We start from the raw sequence: 18,916 nt of genomic DNA, 5'->3' as shown, positions 1-18,916 counted from the left end.
CTGGATTTAGTCTGTCTCAGTTTCTTCTGTTTCTTCATGTAATCACTGACGGACTCGATGATGGTTAGATCAGATCATACCGGCTGTTGTCAGACTCCTTGTGCATACACAAATCTCACTGGATTATTACAATTAATGGCAAAAAGAATGTTTGGAAATGTAAACTGATATTTCCTACTGACACACTACAGCAAAATATATAAATAAATGACTTAAAACCATTTGGGGGGGGGTATTAACAGCATGAAAGATACACTTATAAATGCATTGTTTCTCAGATGTTTTGTATGAACTTGTTTATCCAAGTTACAAGACAGACTCACCAATGAGACCAGAGTACGACAGCAAGCAGTCAGCGTAGTTCTCCTTCAGACAACCAGAGAGAGAGCGGGGCTCAGACTGACAGTTAGTGAAAAAATCAGCCAGACGAGACCTGAAACACCAAATACACACTTTATATAGAATAGTTATCACCTTTTCTTGACATCTATTCTGGTACAATGAGTACTAGCAACATTACTCTATAATTAAATACTGTTCATTATAAATGAAATAAAACATATGTTGCCCAAATCTGTGTTTGTAAAGCAAACAACACACACACAGTTCTTGGCTGTTAAATGTGTTGGAAGACTCTCAGCAGCAGTCTGTCGTAGTGTTAAGGACGGAGAAGGAATGTGTAAATGAATGTGCTGTGCCGTGTGTCCTAAGACACATGGTGTTGGAATAGTGTGGGATCTTTGCACAACTACACAGAAGCTCTTGGTACAGCTAGGGGCTACACCTAGCATAGAAATGATCACGGGTACATAAACAGGATAGATATAAAGAGAAAGACAATTAATGAGAAAAAAAGCGAGCAGAATGGAGAATGTGAACTGTACAGACCCGGAGCACAAGAGCAAATATATTCCATTTATTTGTATAAGTGTCTGAGTATGCCCCCAGAATGCCAAGCGGTGGCTCTTCTGATTGAGCAGGGTCATTAGCTATCGCTCTCTCTGTGCCTAAAGACGTTTGCTTGGCAAAACTACATCCACGTTGTGCCAATGAATCCTTAACAAGCCACTTAGAGGACTCTGGGGTTGCTTCCTTCCTGCACAAACCAGATTTAGGGCTGCAGTTTTTATTGCTAGACTTCAATAATCACCTCGATTGTCCTCGCAATGTGCTCTTCTGCCTTACCTTAATAAACACTTTATTTCCCAATAGATGCAGCTTAGCTGCTCATGGCCATTTCTGTCCCTAGTGGTGAATATGTGTTAATACAGATGGCGTGTTATTACAGATGACATGTTGTGATCTTGCCTCTCAGATTCAGTGATGCATTTCTTAGCACCTCTAAATAGCTCATTTTGCACTGCCATGTGTTAATACACACAAGATAAGTGTTGCCGTGAAGTGTGGATGTATGGACTTTACTACTATATGTAGTGAAATGCTTCTCTTTTCTGCAGTTTTGTAATGTAATAATATAATAAAAAAATGATATACTATTATAACAATTTAAGGAAAAAGCAGACTTTATTTTATACATGTAGTTATGTTCAGAATTATTGTTCCTCTTGGTAAATATGAGCAAAGCAGGCTGTGAAAATAAATCTGCATTGTTTATCCTTTTGATCTATGAAATCTAACCTTTCACTGAAGTAAAGTGTTAATGATTTATTATTTTATTAGAACTTCATTAACCTAACAATATTAAGAAAATGCTCAAGAGAATAACATTTTAAGTTGCCTTTTGTAAACCAGTTCAGACCTGCAGATGTAGTTGGTCTTGCATGATGCTTGCAGTGTCAGGCAGTTGGGCCTTTCCTTGTCCTCATATGAACAGGCTGGCACGATGGTCTGGCGTCTGCGCTCAGAGCAGGCCGACTGATCCCCAAGAGGACACGAGCAGAAGAGCATACCGTAGCTGTGCTTTGGCGGCACCTTGTCGAAGAACTGTCGCAGGGCCTTGTGGCACTTCCGTTTGTTGCAGACTTCAGCCGTTGAGACTCGACTTGTGCAGGGGCTTATGTAAGCTGAACGGTATTTCTTACAGGTGTCGTTTAGGTTGCAGGCCTTTGCTGCATTCAAGCAGTTGTTCTCCTTTGCTAGCGCAGGCTCACCTGCAAAGACAGAGAATACACAATATAACTAAAATCAATTGGTGAAGTGTGTTCCTATTGACTGTAGTGTACAGTATTTAACAGTGTTAAGTTTGACAGCAAACTCTGATTTAGTTTTAGTCATAGTCTGTCATATTTTAGTCATCTAAACTGTTTTAGTCTAGTTTTAGTCAACTAAATATCATAAGATTTTAGTTGACTAAATCTATAGTAAATATAATGGGTTTAGTTACATTTTAATGCATCAATTGTGACCCTGGATCACAAAACCAGTCTTATGTTGCACGGGTATATTTGTGGCAATAGCCAACAAAACATTGTATGGGTCAAAATTATCGATTTTTCTTTTATGCCAAAAATCATTAGGATATTAAGTAAAAGATCATGTTCCATGAAGATATTTTGTAAATTCCCCACCTTAAATATATAAAACATTTATTTTTGTGAATGGATGCAGCACTATCGCCAATAGAAATGGACAACTTTAAAGGCGATTTTCTCAATATTTCGATTTTTCTGTACCCTCAGATTCCAGATTTTCAAATAGTTTTATCTCGGCCAAATATTGTCCTATCCTAACAAACCATACATCAATGGAAATATTATGTATTCAGCTTTCAGATGATATATAAATCTCAATTTAAAAAAAAATTACCCATAAGACTGGTTTTGTGGTCCAGGGTCACAATTAAGCATTACTCTAAAATTTCCAAACTCATTATATACTCTTTTGAACATCCAATACAGACAGATTTAACTGCTTTGACATATAACATGTCTTTATCTTAAAATTAAATAAAACCACTTCTCATAAAGAAACAAGAACATGTTCTTCTTTTCAATTGATATATGCATTCTTTATAACAAAACTGCATTGAACATTCTTCAGTCTTCCAAGCAGACATATTTATTTGCATACATTAAAAATAAAAATTAAAGCTATTAAAGTTATTCAGTCAAGAGCACTGAGTGATTCTTTTTCTTTTGTTGTTTGATTAACATTAATGACAGACAGCAGCAGGTTTATTAGACTGCTGTCACTTTAAGGCGAATACTGTACACGAATCCAAAACACTGATTCACATCCAATATTCTCCCAACTGTTCACGTTTAAGACTTAACCGACTGTTTACGTGAATACTCGCCGAAACTTTTGTGTGTATTAGTCCATTCAAGCGCGAAAAGATGCAAAAGAGAATTCAATTCAGAACTCGTACTGTCTGAAATGCGGCTTTCTGAAAGACGGACTGAATTGAGCTCTCTTTCGCGGCGTCACGCTTTTTCAGATTTATCTATATGTCTGCTCTTTCTCCCAGATGTTCACAATGAATGCTTTATGAGACATGCAGCAAGTGTATGCCAACTTATATCCCGCAGGGTAGATCAGAACGTTACAATTTAATTGTGCTAATCAGAAGCCAATCAGAATCAATAGCCAATTACAGACACTCTTTTTCTGTCAATCATTTTGCAAGTCTTTTGAGGCGGGGTTTTGCAGAGAGGGTGTGTGGTTGAAATGAGCATAATCAACAGCTTACATCATCTTTAAATCTGTAAAAATAAAATAGAAATAAAAAAAGAAAGCAGAACAAACAGACAATGAAAAACAAACAGTCTGATACTATCCACAGCTCTGAAACCCCTGCTCCACCCAAAAAAAAAAAAAAAAAAATCTTTCATTTGAATACCCCACGGCACTGTCAGGCATGTGAATTAATCATCCCTATTTCTGCAGGTCTGCCAAAACACAGAGGCTGTTTATAAGGAACCTGTTTTTTGTTTTAGGCTGGTTTTTTTATGTTAAATGAAACAGTGCTCGTCCCTCTGGATCCCTGCAGCCTAAACAAACAGTCATCTTGGCCGAACAGGGGAGTCATCAAAGCGGCCAGCACGGCTCTTCTCTCGCCTGTCAGCTGCGGCTAATTGCTGGCTTTCTAGCACATTCCACCATTAACTAACATTTCTGGAGACTTGCTGAGCTACAGCAGCAGTTTGGTATATAATGAGAGCCAATTAAAAACAAGAGATGGGTTGTATTAGAGCGAGGGTGGAGCGTACATGTGCATGTAAGGCCAGTGCTAATAAGATGGCTGTCTTTAAGGGAGCCCAGGAGGAGACTGTATCCACAGAGCCTCTAGCAGCAGGAGGTGATGTCATTTGCTCATGTAAGTCATGTTGGATCAGACCAAGGCTAAAAACAAGTGTATGAAATGGCTTAAGCCACTTTCCCACAATCTCCAACATTAGCGTACAATACGATTGTCGCACTTCGCCCCTTAGTGACAGTCGCACAGAAGTTTTTAAAAAATTTTGTGAAGCAGCCGTTTACCTTCGCTTATGTAAAATTAATGAATAATGAATGTATGAATATATCCACACAAAACAAATAGGCCTACATCTGAAAGAAAAGCACAGTAGGTTTTCTAGGGCTAATCAATGTAAATTATTATGTAAAAATTATTATTTCTGCCCATTTTACAGAAATAATAATTAGTAATTCTCACCTCACGCTCATAGTTTTGATTATAATGTATCACATTGGGTCACATGTGACCTAAAAAATTCCCATATGCAAGAACTCCATTAAAATCTCTCCATTCGAAATGAATGACATCCAGTCTGTATTTGTTGGACATAGTGAAAAGGAGGCTTCAAATTGTGCACAAAGCAAAATGTAGTAATATTTTATCAAAACGTATCCAAAGTTCTGCCTCTGAAATGCCTTAAATAATGTCATAAATCCCTATTTACCCTTCCAATACCTGACTTCTTGTGGCATGTAGCTTTTCATGATCTAATCAATTCCTGTCCTGGATTTTTTCTTGTTGAATATCCTGCTTCACTCAGAAATTGTGTAAGTAAAATGGACTGGTAACAGTTTTGCGGTACACTTCTGATAATGATGCACAATAATAAGTAGATAACTTAGATCAGTGCTGAGTGTCTCTATAACACGTTAATGTCAGTCTGTGCTGAAGTCAATAGCATAACAAAATAATTAAAAAGTTTGAGGTCAGCAAGACTTCATCAAAAAAAAAAAAAAAAAAAAAGAAAGAAAGAAGAAATTAACAATCAGCAAGGATGCATTAAAGACATTTATAATGTTACAAGATATATATATATATATATATATATATATATATATGTAAGGGATAATGTATAGAGAGGCGGTCGTTATAGCGAATAACAAGCCCGACAGGCTGAACGAGACCCCGACGCGAAGCGGAGGGGTCTTGACAGCCTGAAGGGCTTGTTATTCGCTATAACGACAGCCTCTCTATACATTATCCCGCTTATTACATGGCTACCTACAAAATAAATAAATCATTTGCCACGAAATATTGATTTAAAAAGGAGTTTATTGATTTAAAAACGATTGTATTGCTTCCGCCAAAGAAAATAGTCCGTTCCGCGTCCATAGCAACGCGCTGTTTTTCATGGCAACGGTCTGTTATACTTCGCAGCGGTCTGTTATCAAGAAATAACAGACCGCATTCTACATTGGAATTCAGCCCAGCCATGTAATTATCTACATTGGAATTCAGCCCAGCCATGTAATTATTACATGGCTGGGCTGAATTCCAATGTAGAATGCGGTCTGTTATTTCTTGATAACAGACCGCTGCGAAGTATAACAGACCGTTGCCATGAAAAACAGCGCGTTGCTATGGACGCGGAACGGACTATTTTCTTTGGCGGAAGCAATACAATCGTTTTTAAATCAATAAACTCCTTTTTAAATCAATATTTGGTGGCAAATTATTTATTTATTTTGTAGGTAGCCATGTAATAAGCGGGATAATGTATAGAGAGGCGGTCGTTATAGCGAATAACAAGCCCTTCAGGCTGTCAAGACCCCTCCGCTTCGCGTCGGGGTCTCGTTCAGCCTGTCGGGCTTGTTATTCGCTATAACGACCGCCTCTCTATACATTATCCCTTACTTAAATGCTGTTCTTTTGAACTTTCTATTCATCAAATAATCCTGAAAAAAAAAAAACTGCATCAAGGTTTCAACTAAAATATAAAGCAGCAAACCTGTTAATATAAAGCAACAAGAAATGTTAATTGAGCATTTATCAAATAATTGCAGCCTTGGTGAGCATATGAAACTTCCTTTCAAAAACATAAAAAAACACAAATCTTTAAATAAATATATATATCATATATCATTATGAGATGCACTATGACCCCTTGACCTTCCATAGAACATTGTAAAACAACACCGCTCCACTCCATCTGTTAGCGGTCTGGACTGTAATTCAACACACACACACACACACACACACACACACACACACACACACACACACACACACACACACACACACACACACACACACACACACACTTAACGTCTATCTGCCCAGACAACATCTGCCCATTCAAGCCCTTCAGCACAGAAAAGTCTCTGTCTCTGTTTTGCTCTCTGAGAGTGGGTGCTTATCTTTGTGTGGAAGAAAAAGTGGAATGCAATCTCGCCTATTCATAAACAGTGTGATGTTCTCAGTCAGAGCATCAGACATGCACACAAACTTTCACACAGACACTCAAAGCCAAAAAAAAAACCTCTCTGCCGAGTTACACTACTGTCAGATGTCATCATCAAAAAAAAAAGACATTCTCTGTGTGTGTGAGTGTTTGTGTGTGTGTGCGATGTGCCCTTCTGATCTGATGCCCTGAGGCTGACAAGAATAAAATACCTATTCTGTGGCTTGGCACAAAGGGCTTCGGGTTGAAACAATCCTCTACAGCTGTCTGCATCTTTCACCTCTTGTATGAACCCTTAGAACCAGATGTCACACAGAAGAGACTGACCAAATCACACATGAATGAATGAATGAATGAATGAGGCATTTATATAGCGCTTTCATATGTACTACTGTTCACCCAAAGCGCTTTACAATCCAGTCAGGGGATCTCTCCTCAACCACCACCAGTGTGCAGCATCCACTTGGATGATGTGACGGCAGCCACAGTACAACGGCGCCAGTGCGCTCACCACACACCAGCTATAGGTGGAGAGGTGAGAGAGTGATAGAGCCAATTCAATGGAAGGGTGATTATTAGGAGGCATGACTGGCAAGGGCTATGGGCTGGAATTTAGCCACGACACCGTGGTTACACCCTTACTCTTTACGAGAAGTGCCATGGGATTTTTAATGACCACAGAGAGTCAGGACCTCGGTTTAATGTCTCATCCGAAGGACGGTGCTTGTTACAGTATAGTGTCCCCATCACTTTACTGGGGTGTTAGGAACACACACAGACACACAGTCCATATAACCAGTGTCTAACATTTACATTCGTCAAGCACCACATAAAAGTAAAAAGGGGCTATGGCGGGTAAATAAAAAAATATTTACTTGCAGTTAGTTGGTTGTGTGAATTGTGTGAAGAATTGCTATATAATACAAGGTTTAAACCCAATTGTAATAGCAATTTAAACTTTTTTACTAAATCTGCGGGAATTAGTAAAATGATGCTCAATACAAGCACTATTTAACCGGAGCGAATGAGACGCGTAAGTGAGAGGAGGTGTCAATTCACCATCGGAGAGAAGATAGCGAGAACGCGCAGCTGGTGTTTTTGCCTGTGCCGCTGGACACAAAACGGACCAGCACGGAATTGGAAAGACGTGAGACTGACTGGCCGGTCACCGGTCCGGGCTGATCATGAGGAAAATCTTCCGATTCCGGTCCCTCCCTAGTCGATCAGTGCATCTCGAAATCACACATTCACCCCACACCTCACACACACTGGACATCTTGCCTGGTAGGTAGAGCACGAACCCCCTCCCCTACTGTGTCTCATCTCTGATAAAGCCTAAAATTGATTAGTGTCTCCTATTTCCTTCCTCTTTTGGCTCTAATTTTCAATTTGCAGGAGAATCAGTCTGAATAATGACCTTGAATGCTATTAGCAAACCTGAGTATTTACAGATCTGCTTCTTGTGTTTTATTTGGACCTCTGTTATCATCTGTTCTTTCCTTGAGCCAGTACAATAGTGATCCAACTGTGGGTAAGTAAAGTTTTTTTTCCAGATTTTTTTAAAAATTCATATTAATTTACATTAAACAATAAATTGGAGCCTTAGTGCAGCAGATAGAATGTGTGTTTTTTAGAAGGTGGAGCTCACATTATCTCACAGGTTTGTGTTCCTGTAGCAGCTCAACCTGCAAAGTACATGTAAGGCACTAGCAACACCAAGGACATGGGTTCAATTCTCAGATAGATAGAATGGCTGGATGGATATAAAAAGGCAAAAAGCTCCAAAATATAAATGAAAACAATTAACTTGTTTTGCCAGTGCGTAGCAATACAGAAAACATACACATTCCAATTCAATAAAATGAGTGCAAAGGCACTGTAGTCACTCTTTTAATTCTCTCTCTCGTCTCTGCTGTTTTAACATACTTTCTCTCCAGGATCAGAAAACAGAGGCCTGATTAAATCCTAATAAAAGCCTCACCTGAGGGTTAATGGGAAACGTACAGTGAAACGAGGAGGGGAGGCCAGCACGCTCCTCTCCCACTTTATCTGGAACTGTAATGTCACCAGCGATTAGCGGAGAGGTCGTGGATTTGATTAAAACACCACCGTGATTAGAACCTGATGTCCTCTTGAGTGTGTGCACTGTGTGTGTGTGTGTGTGTGTGTTAGTCTCTCACTGTAACTTTTTATGTGCCTTTCAGGTGATTGTTTCTATAATTGTCTCATCATTTGCTTTCTCTGCAGTCCAGTGACTGAAAACAAAGACATTTTAATAAGACTAAAAGGATGGGAAACATTAACAAATACTTTGAATGACACTGCTGGTGTGTGTCCAGGTTTTCTTTCCCTGTGTTCATCCAGAAGTAGATTCCTCATTGGAGATGTTTGATAATATAAGGTAAGGACTGTGATTGATAATGTTTTGTAATTAGTCAGCTATACAGGGGCTCTGCCAAAGCCCCGTGCAGTCCTTATGAACACCTTATGAATAAAATAAATACAAAAGCATATAATAAAATAAATACAACTGAAACATCATGCAATGAAAGCTACGAGTAACAGGTAATTTTGCTGATGGCATGGTTTCTATTCCAAGCGTTGTGTTCAGTAGCCTCACCCACAGCAAAATCTCATTGGTCCAAAATCCTAATCCCAATAATTCTACATTAAACATTAAAAATATTCTCACCACTGGTACTCAGTACAAGAACTTTTTCCTTGTTTACCATCATTGAACCAGAGAAGCCACATGGTTGGAAAGAAGACCCTCTTTTTCTCCTGTCTTTTGGTTCTTTGTAGTGCTTAATAAACTCTCTGTTTCTGTAAACAATCCTCCAGTGTAATAACCGTAAATGAAACAGTAGCCGTCCTATAACTCAAAACCTCTGTAATTGATCCCTGAAGCCCTTGTTTCTGTCTCTCCTCACTCTTTCGATCAAGGTGGCATGCTCTCGGAGAAGGACATCCCTCTAAGATATTTCTTCGGGGTGCATAGGGTTGCATAGGCAGTGATTGATTAAGTCCTAGGGTAATAGTGGGTTTGGTAAGGAAACCAGTGTTGACAAGATTATGTTGGCTTAGAAAATATGATACTTAGTATTAGTAACAGTTTGAGTAATTCTGAGTAAACTAGCAATTGATGCCTTGGCTATGTGATTAGCCTGAAGGACTTATGAGCAGTACCCATTTTATTTTAAATATGGCAGATATCTCCACTCCCACCAAAATGGGAGGTTGTTTGAGAAGTTAACATCCCTCACACACATACACACACTCCCTCCAGCTTTAGCTTCACCATCCTGCTAGAACTCTCGAATGATGAGGATTCATGGCCCAGACTGCCTGCTCGATCCAGGCCCTGTACACAAACATGATCTGTGAGGCATTAATATGCACAGCCCCCCCCCCCCCCCCCCCCCCCCCAGCCTGTCACAGAGATATACTGTTCTAGCCCCAGAGTACCGGCACACTAAGAGACCTCCGTTTCAGGGGAAGTTATACTAGTAAGAATCATTAGACCTGCTGCTGTATTTGCATGGATGCAAGAGATAGTAGAGCTGTGATCTATTTCCCATGATTGGACGTGATGAAATAGAGCATGCAAACAGAATGTTGCTGAATCATAGCCCAAACCACATAGCCCATAGTTCCCTTTGACCATGTACAAATAAGACAATACTGTTCTTGTTTGAAAAAGAATATAGAGAAAGTAATACATTTTTCATTCATTGTTTAAACAGAAAATAGTTTAGAATTTGTGGTCAATATAAGAAAAAACTGATCAAGTCCAAAAAGTGTGGGGCTGTATGTAGTATTTTTTTTTATAAAAACAGTAATATTTTGAAATATTATTACAATTTCTATTTTAATATATTTTAAATGTAATTTATTCCAGTGATAGCAAAGTGAAATTTTCATCAGCCATTACTCCAATCTTCAGTGTCACATGATCCTTCAGAAATCAATCTGATAGGCTGATTTTGTGCTCAAGAAACACAATTGTCTTATCAATGTTGTCTTATCAATTGTCTTGAAAACGTTGAAAACGTTTGAAAATGTTGAAAACGTTTGTGCTGCTTAATATGTTTGCCGAAACCTAGATACCCCCCCCCCCCTTGATGAATAAAGTGTAAAAAGTAACATTTACGAATAAAAGTATAACATTTTACCCAAACTTTTGAATGTTTATTTATAGTTTATTTATTTATTTATTAATGGAGGTCCTTCACACTAGGCAAGGCAAGATTGTATAGCACATTTCATACAGTGGTAATTCAATAATAAAAGTTTAATTTAGAAATATATTAAAACAAAACATTAAAGGGGACATATCATGCTAAATCCACTTTTTTAGCCCTTAAATGCATTTTGTTGTATATTTGGAGTGTTTAGAAGTACAGAAAAGTTAAAAATTATTCTCTTCAGGTGCTTCGTTGCTATTTTTCTGTTATCTATGACGTTTTGTGAACTATTACGTCACAGTATTTGCAGCGGAACTGCCAAATAAGGACATTGACTTCCAGCCCAACACTTCGAGCAATCCACCATTTTTATTTCTCGCTGCAATTTTGTAGTCCAAGCTAAAAGATGCAGAAGTTACGAGAGGGTAAGTTAAAATGTTTGGTTGTTGGATGTAGTAACCCACACGCTTCATTACACCGTCTAATGTAGATGAACTTGTGACAGGGCGCATATTTAACTGAAAGAAAGAGCAGAGAGAGAGAGACCCGGTCGCGTGCTTGCACTCTCTCTCTCTTCGGAGCCAGGCGAAAGTGTAAACAAGACACCGTCTCCAAACTAGACGCTGTCTTGCTCTCTCTCCCTCGCACATATTAATCAAAATAAATCGACACGGTGGTAAAAGGTTGGAAGACCAAAGTTTCATGTGTAAATACAGTAACACACCATTGCGATACATCCATATGAAGACGTTGTTCCGCAGGTTCGTCGTCTTCATTTTCATCTCGCTCCGGCTCCGACTCTGGCGCGAACATGTAAGGCTGGCTGGACAAGTCTTCCGTTGTTGACATTTTGTAAATAACGTGTGAATAAAAAGTTTCTGTGCCGCTAGATAATCGTATCTCGTATCAAACTACAAAAATGGCCGAACGGGGTGGAGTTGAACCGAGTGTCACCTCTGTATCCTGGAGAGGGGGCGGGGTATGAAGTGTCTCAATTGTATTTAAAGAGACCGCACCAAAACGAGTTGCTCTCAGACGCACATCAGAAAAGGGGTAGAAAAGGGGCCTGTGGAGCTATAATGAGGAATTCAGACCCAAGCATTGCAGTTCTGCTTTATATAGACTACAAATGTATGATTTATATGTAAAAAGGAACGATTTAAAAGCATGATATGTCTCCTTTAACAAACACTTTTCAACATATATGTATTTTCATGTTTTTTCATTGGTTTCATACATTAAATGTGAACATATATTGTATTTAAGATTATATTGAAATATTTTTTGACAAATTGTAATGACCTCAACTTAAAGGTGCCACAATGGCATCAGAAAGAGTGAGGACCATCTACAGCACAATGAAGCAGGGCATGCAGTTTGCAGGAGCTTAGCTGCAGGTCTTGATAAACATGGCCAAAAACAACATCATTACTGTAAGACTTGAGAAATTAGAAAATGCCGGGCAGTCTGGTTGAGGAACGCCCACTCCCCAATAAGACAAAGGACCTTTCTGGAAATTAACATTTGAACCCTCTCTTGTGAAGTTAGCATCACCATTTGAGACGCAAGTAAGTCTCGGACAGTGATTAATGTAAATTCCCACTGTGAACTCATGTTTAAATTTGAAAAGAGGTTTCTTCTTGGTCTGAGTATTTAGGGAGATGCTGAAGAAGGCTCGTGGCGATTTGTAGCTCAAATTGGCCTGTGATGCTGAGAGTGGCTGAGACTCTCAGCATCATGTATTTTCTAATGTCAGGTTCGCATCTTTTCTCTTTATTCCAGAGCATTTGATGTTTTGTATTTATTATCTTTGAACTGATTATAAAATTGGCATGATACATTTACCTGACATAATAAATTGTTACATTTGATTTTATTCTGACTGACTCTGTTTTGCTTCAGATTAGTGACGACTAATATTTGGCATCAATTCAAGTGTACTTGGTTTGCAAAGACAAGAAGTGAATTTCCGTTTAGAACAGCAAATGCTGCTTGACCAATCTAAATTTGGGTGTGTCTTATCTCTGTTTTAATTTGATGTTACTTTAGATAAGTGTACGTGGGAAACCACGGCATGGCCAATCCAAAGCTATTATGAGAGAAGTAATGTTGGTCAACTTATATATGTAATAGTGGCCATACCTCTACTGAAGTAAACGTTTAAATTAAATTCAAGTGTATGCAATTCCATGGGGGCTATACCAAAGTATATTTGATTGTGTAAACGTGAATGTGATTTTTAATTCCAGTGGTACTGGTGGATTTCCGCTGGAAATTCAACCATGTCTTTGCGTCTTTACGTCACATCTGTACACATAAAGAAGGTGTCTCAGCTAGTAGGTTATATTGCGTGTGAGGATGTTGGAGGTGGAGATTTATAGCCTTTTCTCACAGCACTTGATATAATTAAACTTATCAATTTGATGGCGGATCCAGAAAGGTTCAAACGACAATCACCAGTGACAACTGGAGATTCACCCGTTGTAAAACACGAAAGACTTCGGAGAAAACTTCCGGAGACTGCAACCGGGCCATGCGGATAAATATCGGAAGGGCATTAAATGTAGTCACGCAATGCTGATATTGTTAACATTAACAATTTGAGAACAAAGTATAATTTGCACGGTTTGACGTGATATGATAAGCGATCGTTAGATTTAATCGGCACGATTTACTGCAATGCTTTTTTCCCCTTAGTTGGTCAGAACAAAAGTGGATGTTACTTACTTGTTCAGACGACATTTTCCGGTGAAAATTCTTATGTTGGTCATACTTCCAAAAAGTAGAATCTGTGATTGCGAATGACAGTATCCACACCGGCGCGGTGATTGACAGCCGCTCATTCTCCTCAAAACATTGGATTCATCCGCGCTGTGCCATGCCGAGGCACAACGCACGTAAAGTTGATAATTCCGCGAAAAACTGCAATTGCAGATTTCGAACAGAGATGGCGACAAAGAGGAAAAACTGCGGACTGCAGCTTTAAAGAGTTCAAAAGAATAATCAAACATTCACTCACTTTTAATGATGCCCAGATATCATTAAAACCTTTTTCATTTATGGAGTCAGATGAAATAATGAGGTAATACATATGAGAAAATGTATTTCATTTAATCTTGTTGTGTTGTGTAAAAGGAAAGACAGTAACGCACAAAGACCTTTACCCGTATTATAGGAAAACCGTCATTGGACCGATAGTTAGTTTGGGCAGCTTGTGATATAAAAGTTTTTTAGGTCCAAACCCAAAGCTTTCATGACTGTGAATAACTTTCCATTTAATTTAGAATCGATCAACTCACCAAAGTGAGACAGAATGGTGAAAATTCAGTGAAAGTGCATCTATTGCCAGAGGCTTAAAGTGTAGTATATAAACCTCCACAGTGCAATCAGGCTAAAGCAGCAGTGCTTGGCTCTGATTGGCCAGTACTTGTTGCATCAAAACTGGCAGCACTGATAGAGGCCATCTGCTCTGAAACTCAGAGGGCTGTGCGGCTTACCAAGCGCCCTTAAAATGACAGCTAAAACTACTATTGAGACTTGTGAAGCATCAGACAGCTCTAGTCCTATGACATCTGACAGACGTCACAGTCATCACTGCACTCTTTATCACTGCGCCTACTGACTATGAGTCGAAGGTCACGCTTAAGTGAAGAGACATCGCATCAGAGCCCGTCAGGCAGCTCTACTCGTGTGTGAATCCTCTAAGAGAGAAGGAACGATGTGGGAGGGAAAATACTTAAACGGCAGTCATGTTCAAAAGGCGCCCACCTACTGAACTGCTCATAAAGGACCGGAAAAATTAGAGATTGCTCTGAACTAATGTGGAAAACCACAGGGAGTGGAGTATCAGTGTGGCTATTTAAACTGGCAGTCATCTGCGTCTGCTGCACTTCAAAATCATACAAGTACTGTTTCTTTCTGGTCACATTCACAAACAAATATACAGAGAGCTGTTTAGCAGACCCAGGGGCTTTTGTAATGAGAGAGCAAAATGTGGCTGTGAGATGCAACAAATGGCACGTTTTAACGTGCATTCTCACATCATCTCACTTAAGTGTTACTGCTGTATGAACTCAGTTTAAACAACTTATCAAAAGAAAAGTGTGCTTTCTATTAGCGGTCAGCATGGCCAAATTAATAGTTTTTCTAGTCGTTGTTTTAGATTTAAATTGGCCACTGCATCGGGTCTCGTTCTGTTTTTTCAATGTCTCACACATTGAATTTTGTGTTAGGAAGCTGTGTCAAGTTAAAAATAGTAAAACTTTTAAAGTCGCAATGAACAGAAGTAGTTTCTTCCATATTGATAGATCTAAGTAAAACAGATTATCGAAAAAGGAAAAAAAATGTAGGGCATGAACTTGGTTCAACCCAACGGTTGTTGATTGGATGCAGGCAAATCTGAATGAAAGCTTGCGGCGATTGTAAAGACGGGCGGAGTTTGAGCAGTGAGAGAATCAAAATGATTGGAGAAGTCACTGGAAGATCAAGTTTCTACATTTTGATTAAAAATTACGAGGTCAAATATAAAATTAAGGAAAGCATTGAAGAATCGTTTACAAGAAAAAAAAAAAAAATGTTCATGCCGACTTTAAAAGCACATCTCAGGACCTCAAGCATTTGGTTACATTCAGATGCAGACCATCTAGCTGCTCATTAACGCACACATTTTTCCTATGTGTGGTGGACCATAAATCAGCCCAATTATCCAGGGCTAAGACGGTGTACTCAACTAGTCCTTCAGACAACCCACTGACTAGTTGATTATGAAAATATGTAGTTCTATGCATCCCCACTTTCTATTTATTAGGCCAAAATCTCATTTTCGCAAATTAAACAAAATAAAAAAGTTATGAATATCCATTTTATATAAGTTGACAGTTATACATACTATATTTAAATCAGCGTCCCACCACTTTAAATAACTATATGAGACACTTGTAGTTGGGTGCGCTCAGTGTTCAGCGGTGCAAAAGTCATCAGAGAATGTAATCTCGCTTGTTCTCTCCCCAGCTTTTAAGAGTCCCTGGTCTATTATTATCTCAGTGATATGATATTTCTCTTTGCCATCCTTATCATTACTCAGAATGTCAGCTGCCAATCATAGGAGCCATGCAGAGGAAATGAACAGTCTGTTCTAAACGCTGAAAACTACAGCTTTCATTTAGTTTGAGAGGTTACGACAGGGATTCATGCATCTAAAGGGATTTTCAGACACCTGAAAAAAAATAACTCTCAAAGCAGGAATCATTTGATCTAAACTTACAAGAGATGGTTGAATATAAAAACTAAAAACAACATCAACATAAAATTTATTTCAGAGACAAAGTTGGATAGTATTTGAGCTGAACTGTTCTAGAAGACAGGAACAAGAGCTTAAAGATAACAAAGTGATTAACATAATGCGACATAATAGCAAACGTTTAATCTACACAGTTGGTGGTTACAGTTGAAAAGTTTACATTTTGCCGAAAAACAAACATTGTCTCCAGTCTATCAACCTTTATAATTGGGCTGTAGTGTTGCTGAATTCACAAAGCATTGCATACTCACAGGTTTGATTGATGATGCTCATTTTCTAAGCGCTGTCTTCGACACTTAAAGTGCATATGACCTAGTTCTGTTGGCTATACATTTTTAATTTAACATCCACAGTGCCAAAGTATGCCCTGAAGATGGATGACTACTGCACTCCCAATTCTGGCAGGTATAGTTGAGGATCACACAGCAAAAACAGTCAGGTTTGGCAGAGATGTGGGCAAAGAGAAACAGAAAGACCTAGAGAGCGACACAGAGGCTGGTAGAGACTAACTTTCATACTGTACATTATAACATTGTGATGCCAACTGTACACCACTTTCTTTTTTATAATGTTTTTTTTTTTTTTTAAATTAACAATAGTTAGGGTAGTATAGATTTAGTAACACTGTAGTAGTAACACTGGCCATTCATCGGACATAACATGAACGTAATTATTGGCTTATCATATTGGCCATCCTGAAATTTCAGTATGATCATGAAAGAAAGTAAGAAAGAAAGAAAGAAGGCGCACTTCACTGCTCTCATATCTAATTGGAGGAGATGTAGGGTCTCTGGAGAATCGGTCTCTCTGCCCTCAAAGAAACAGCAATGATGCAAAGATATTTTTCACATCAAACACACCAACATTTTACTCTCCTGCATTTTGTTCCTTCTTTGAACGCTAAAAACTGCTGGTGTTTCATTCACTGTCACTGTTGCTGGAGTTTGGATATTTGGTATCCTACTTAAAAAACTAAAGTATAACAGAAATGGATGGGGGGAGAGAACTGAAAACAATGCAGATACGCACAACATTCTGATTTTATTTATTCCCAGATTGCTCGCTTACACCAGTTGGGAGGTAAAGGAACAAGCCAATGAGGTCATTATTACCTAATGAGATTACCTAATGACTTCACAGGGGTTCCAGAGCCAATAACTGCCAGATAACTTCCCCTGTAATTATTTGGAGACACCAGTGTGCGCTTCCTCAACATTAAGCCAACATTTTAATCACATTGTCTGAGTGTTTCATAGAGCACAGCAAGGCTGGTTTGTTGAAAACACTCTTTGATTAGCTGGATTAGTGATGTTCATGATTTAAGCCACAAAACCATCACCATGCACCAATACCACAGTTTTTTTTTTTTGTTTGTTTTTTTGTCTAAAATACTAGAAACATAAATCTAGGGTGCATATGATCGTGCAAATTTGTAATCCAAGGCCAATCATAATCTGATATTTTTTTATTGTGATTGGCTGATGAAAGTTTAACTAAATTAATGTCTAACAATCATAGGAGCAACAAAGGAACATTTTAGAAAGTGAGCCTACAGTATGATTGAATTTGAATCAGACTGAGTACACACAGATTCATCTTACTTCCCTTTTTTAAGTTCATACAGTGGCACATTCAAATGAATGTATAGATGCACAAGCGCTTTCCATAAAATCCGTTCCATCATCTTCATGAATGCATGGCACATAATTAATGGAGCTGCATGGGAAGTGAGAGGATGTATACTTTGAAACAGTCGCTCGTCTGGGTTTGTCAGGCATTTGGCGGCATACTTTACTGTGGTCAGACCAGATATGCTTTATGACCTCTCATTAATACCCATTACTATGGAGGTCAGTCAGGACATGCTGGTGGGTTATCTACAGGACTATAAACCACAGCACAATGAGAATGACTGCATCCATCACTCATACAGCTCAGACTATGATAGAGAGAGATGAAGAGATGGTGAGGGGGCTAGAGCAGGAAAAAAAGAAAAGAAACAGAAGACATTGATAATAAATGAAGGGGTGAATCAATAGCTAGGGAAGATGTGATGATGAAATCTTTCAGTGTGAGTGTTAGTGATGAAACCCAGACACACATAAATAAAGAATTAACAGTCTGAGGAAAAACTGAATCGCAGTAGGCCTAATTCCTATACCCATGCATCAATATATGAGGAAATGAACAGTTTTACAACATTAAGTGCTGTAAAAAGCCAAACAAGGTTCTAACACTTAATGACCAATGAATTTCCATGACTTTTCCATGACCTTCCACATTCCTTTTTTTTTTTTTGCACGTGTGATTTGGCTTTTTGAGCCTCCGAGCCCACTTTACCATCTATAATTATTATCTATTAGCTTATACCATGTGCTGTCCCATGAATCACACAGGATGGATCACACAATAACACTACAAAAGAGCAATATCTATCCAATGAAATATGACCTTTCATGTTATACATTTCTGATTTAAAACATTTTTATATTCCATGATATACATTACTGTTCAAAAGTTTGAGATTGTTAAGATTTGTTTTTAAAAGAAGCCTCTTGTTCTCACCAGGTCTGCATTTATGAAAAACACAGTATTAAGAGTAATATTGTGATATATTATTACAATTAAAATAACTGCAATTTCAGCAGCCATTACTCCGGTCTTCCGTGTCACATGATCCATCAGAAATCATTCTAATGTGCTTATTTGCTGCTCAAGAAACATTTCTTATTATTATCAATGTTGAAAACAGTTATACTACTTCATATTTTTGTGGAAACTGTGATACATTTCATTCCATGATATTTGAGGAATAGAAAGTTTAAAGGAGCATT

At 38.5% G+C, this 18,916-nt stretch overlaps 1 protein-coding gene across 3 annotated transcripts in view; it reads right to left on the bottom strand.

Annotated features, from left to right (window-relative positions):
* Positions 1 to 18,916, bottom strand: part of gfra1a (gdnf family receptor alpha 1a) — a gene marked incomplete at its 3' end in the record, with an annotated part of 80,163 nt that overhangs the window by 14,709 nt on the left and 46,538 nt on the right. For all 3 annotated transcript variants that reach the window (XM_079854775.1, XM_079854774.1, XM_079854776.1), the window contains 2 exons: positions 1,760 to 2,111; positions 324 to 433 (listed from right to left, as the gene is read on the bottom strand). In XM_079854775.1, the coding sequence (XP_079710901.1) occupies positions 324 to 433; positions 1,760 to 2,111 (462 nt within the window). The remainder of the gene's footprint in view (positions 1 to 323; positions 434 to 1,759; positions 2,112 to 18,916) is intronic.

Source organism: Squalius cephalus, assembly GCF_949319135.1.
Source record: "Squalius cephalus genome assembly, chromosome: 21".
NCBI classification, from domain to species: domain Eukaryota; kingdom Metazoa; phylum Chordata; class Actinopteri; order Cypriniformes; family Leuciscidae; genus Squalius; species Squalius cephalus.
This window is presented reverse-complemented; position numbering and strand designations above follow the sequence as displayed.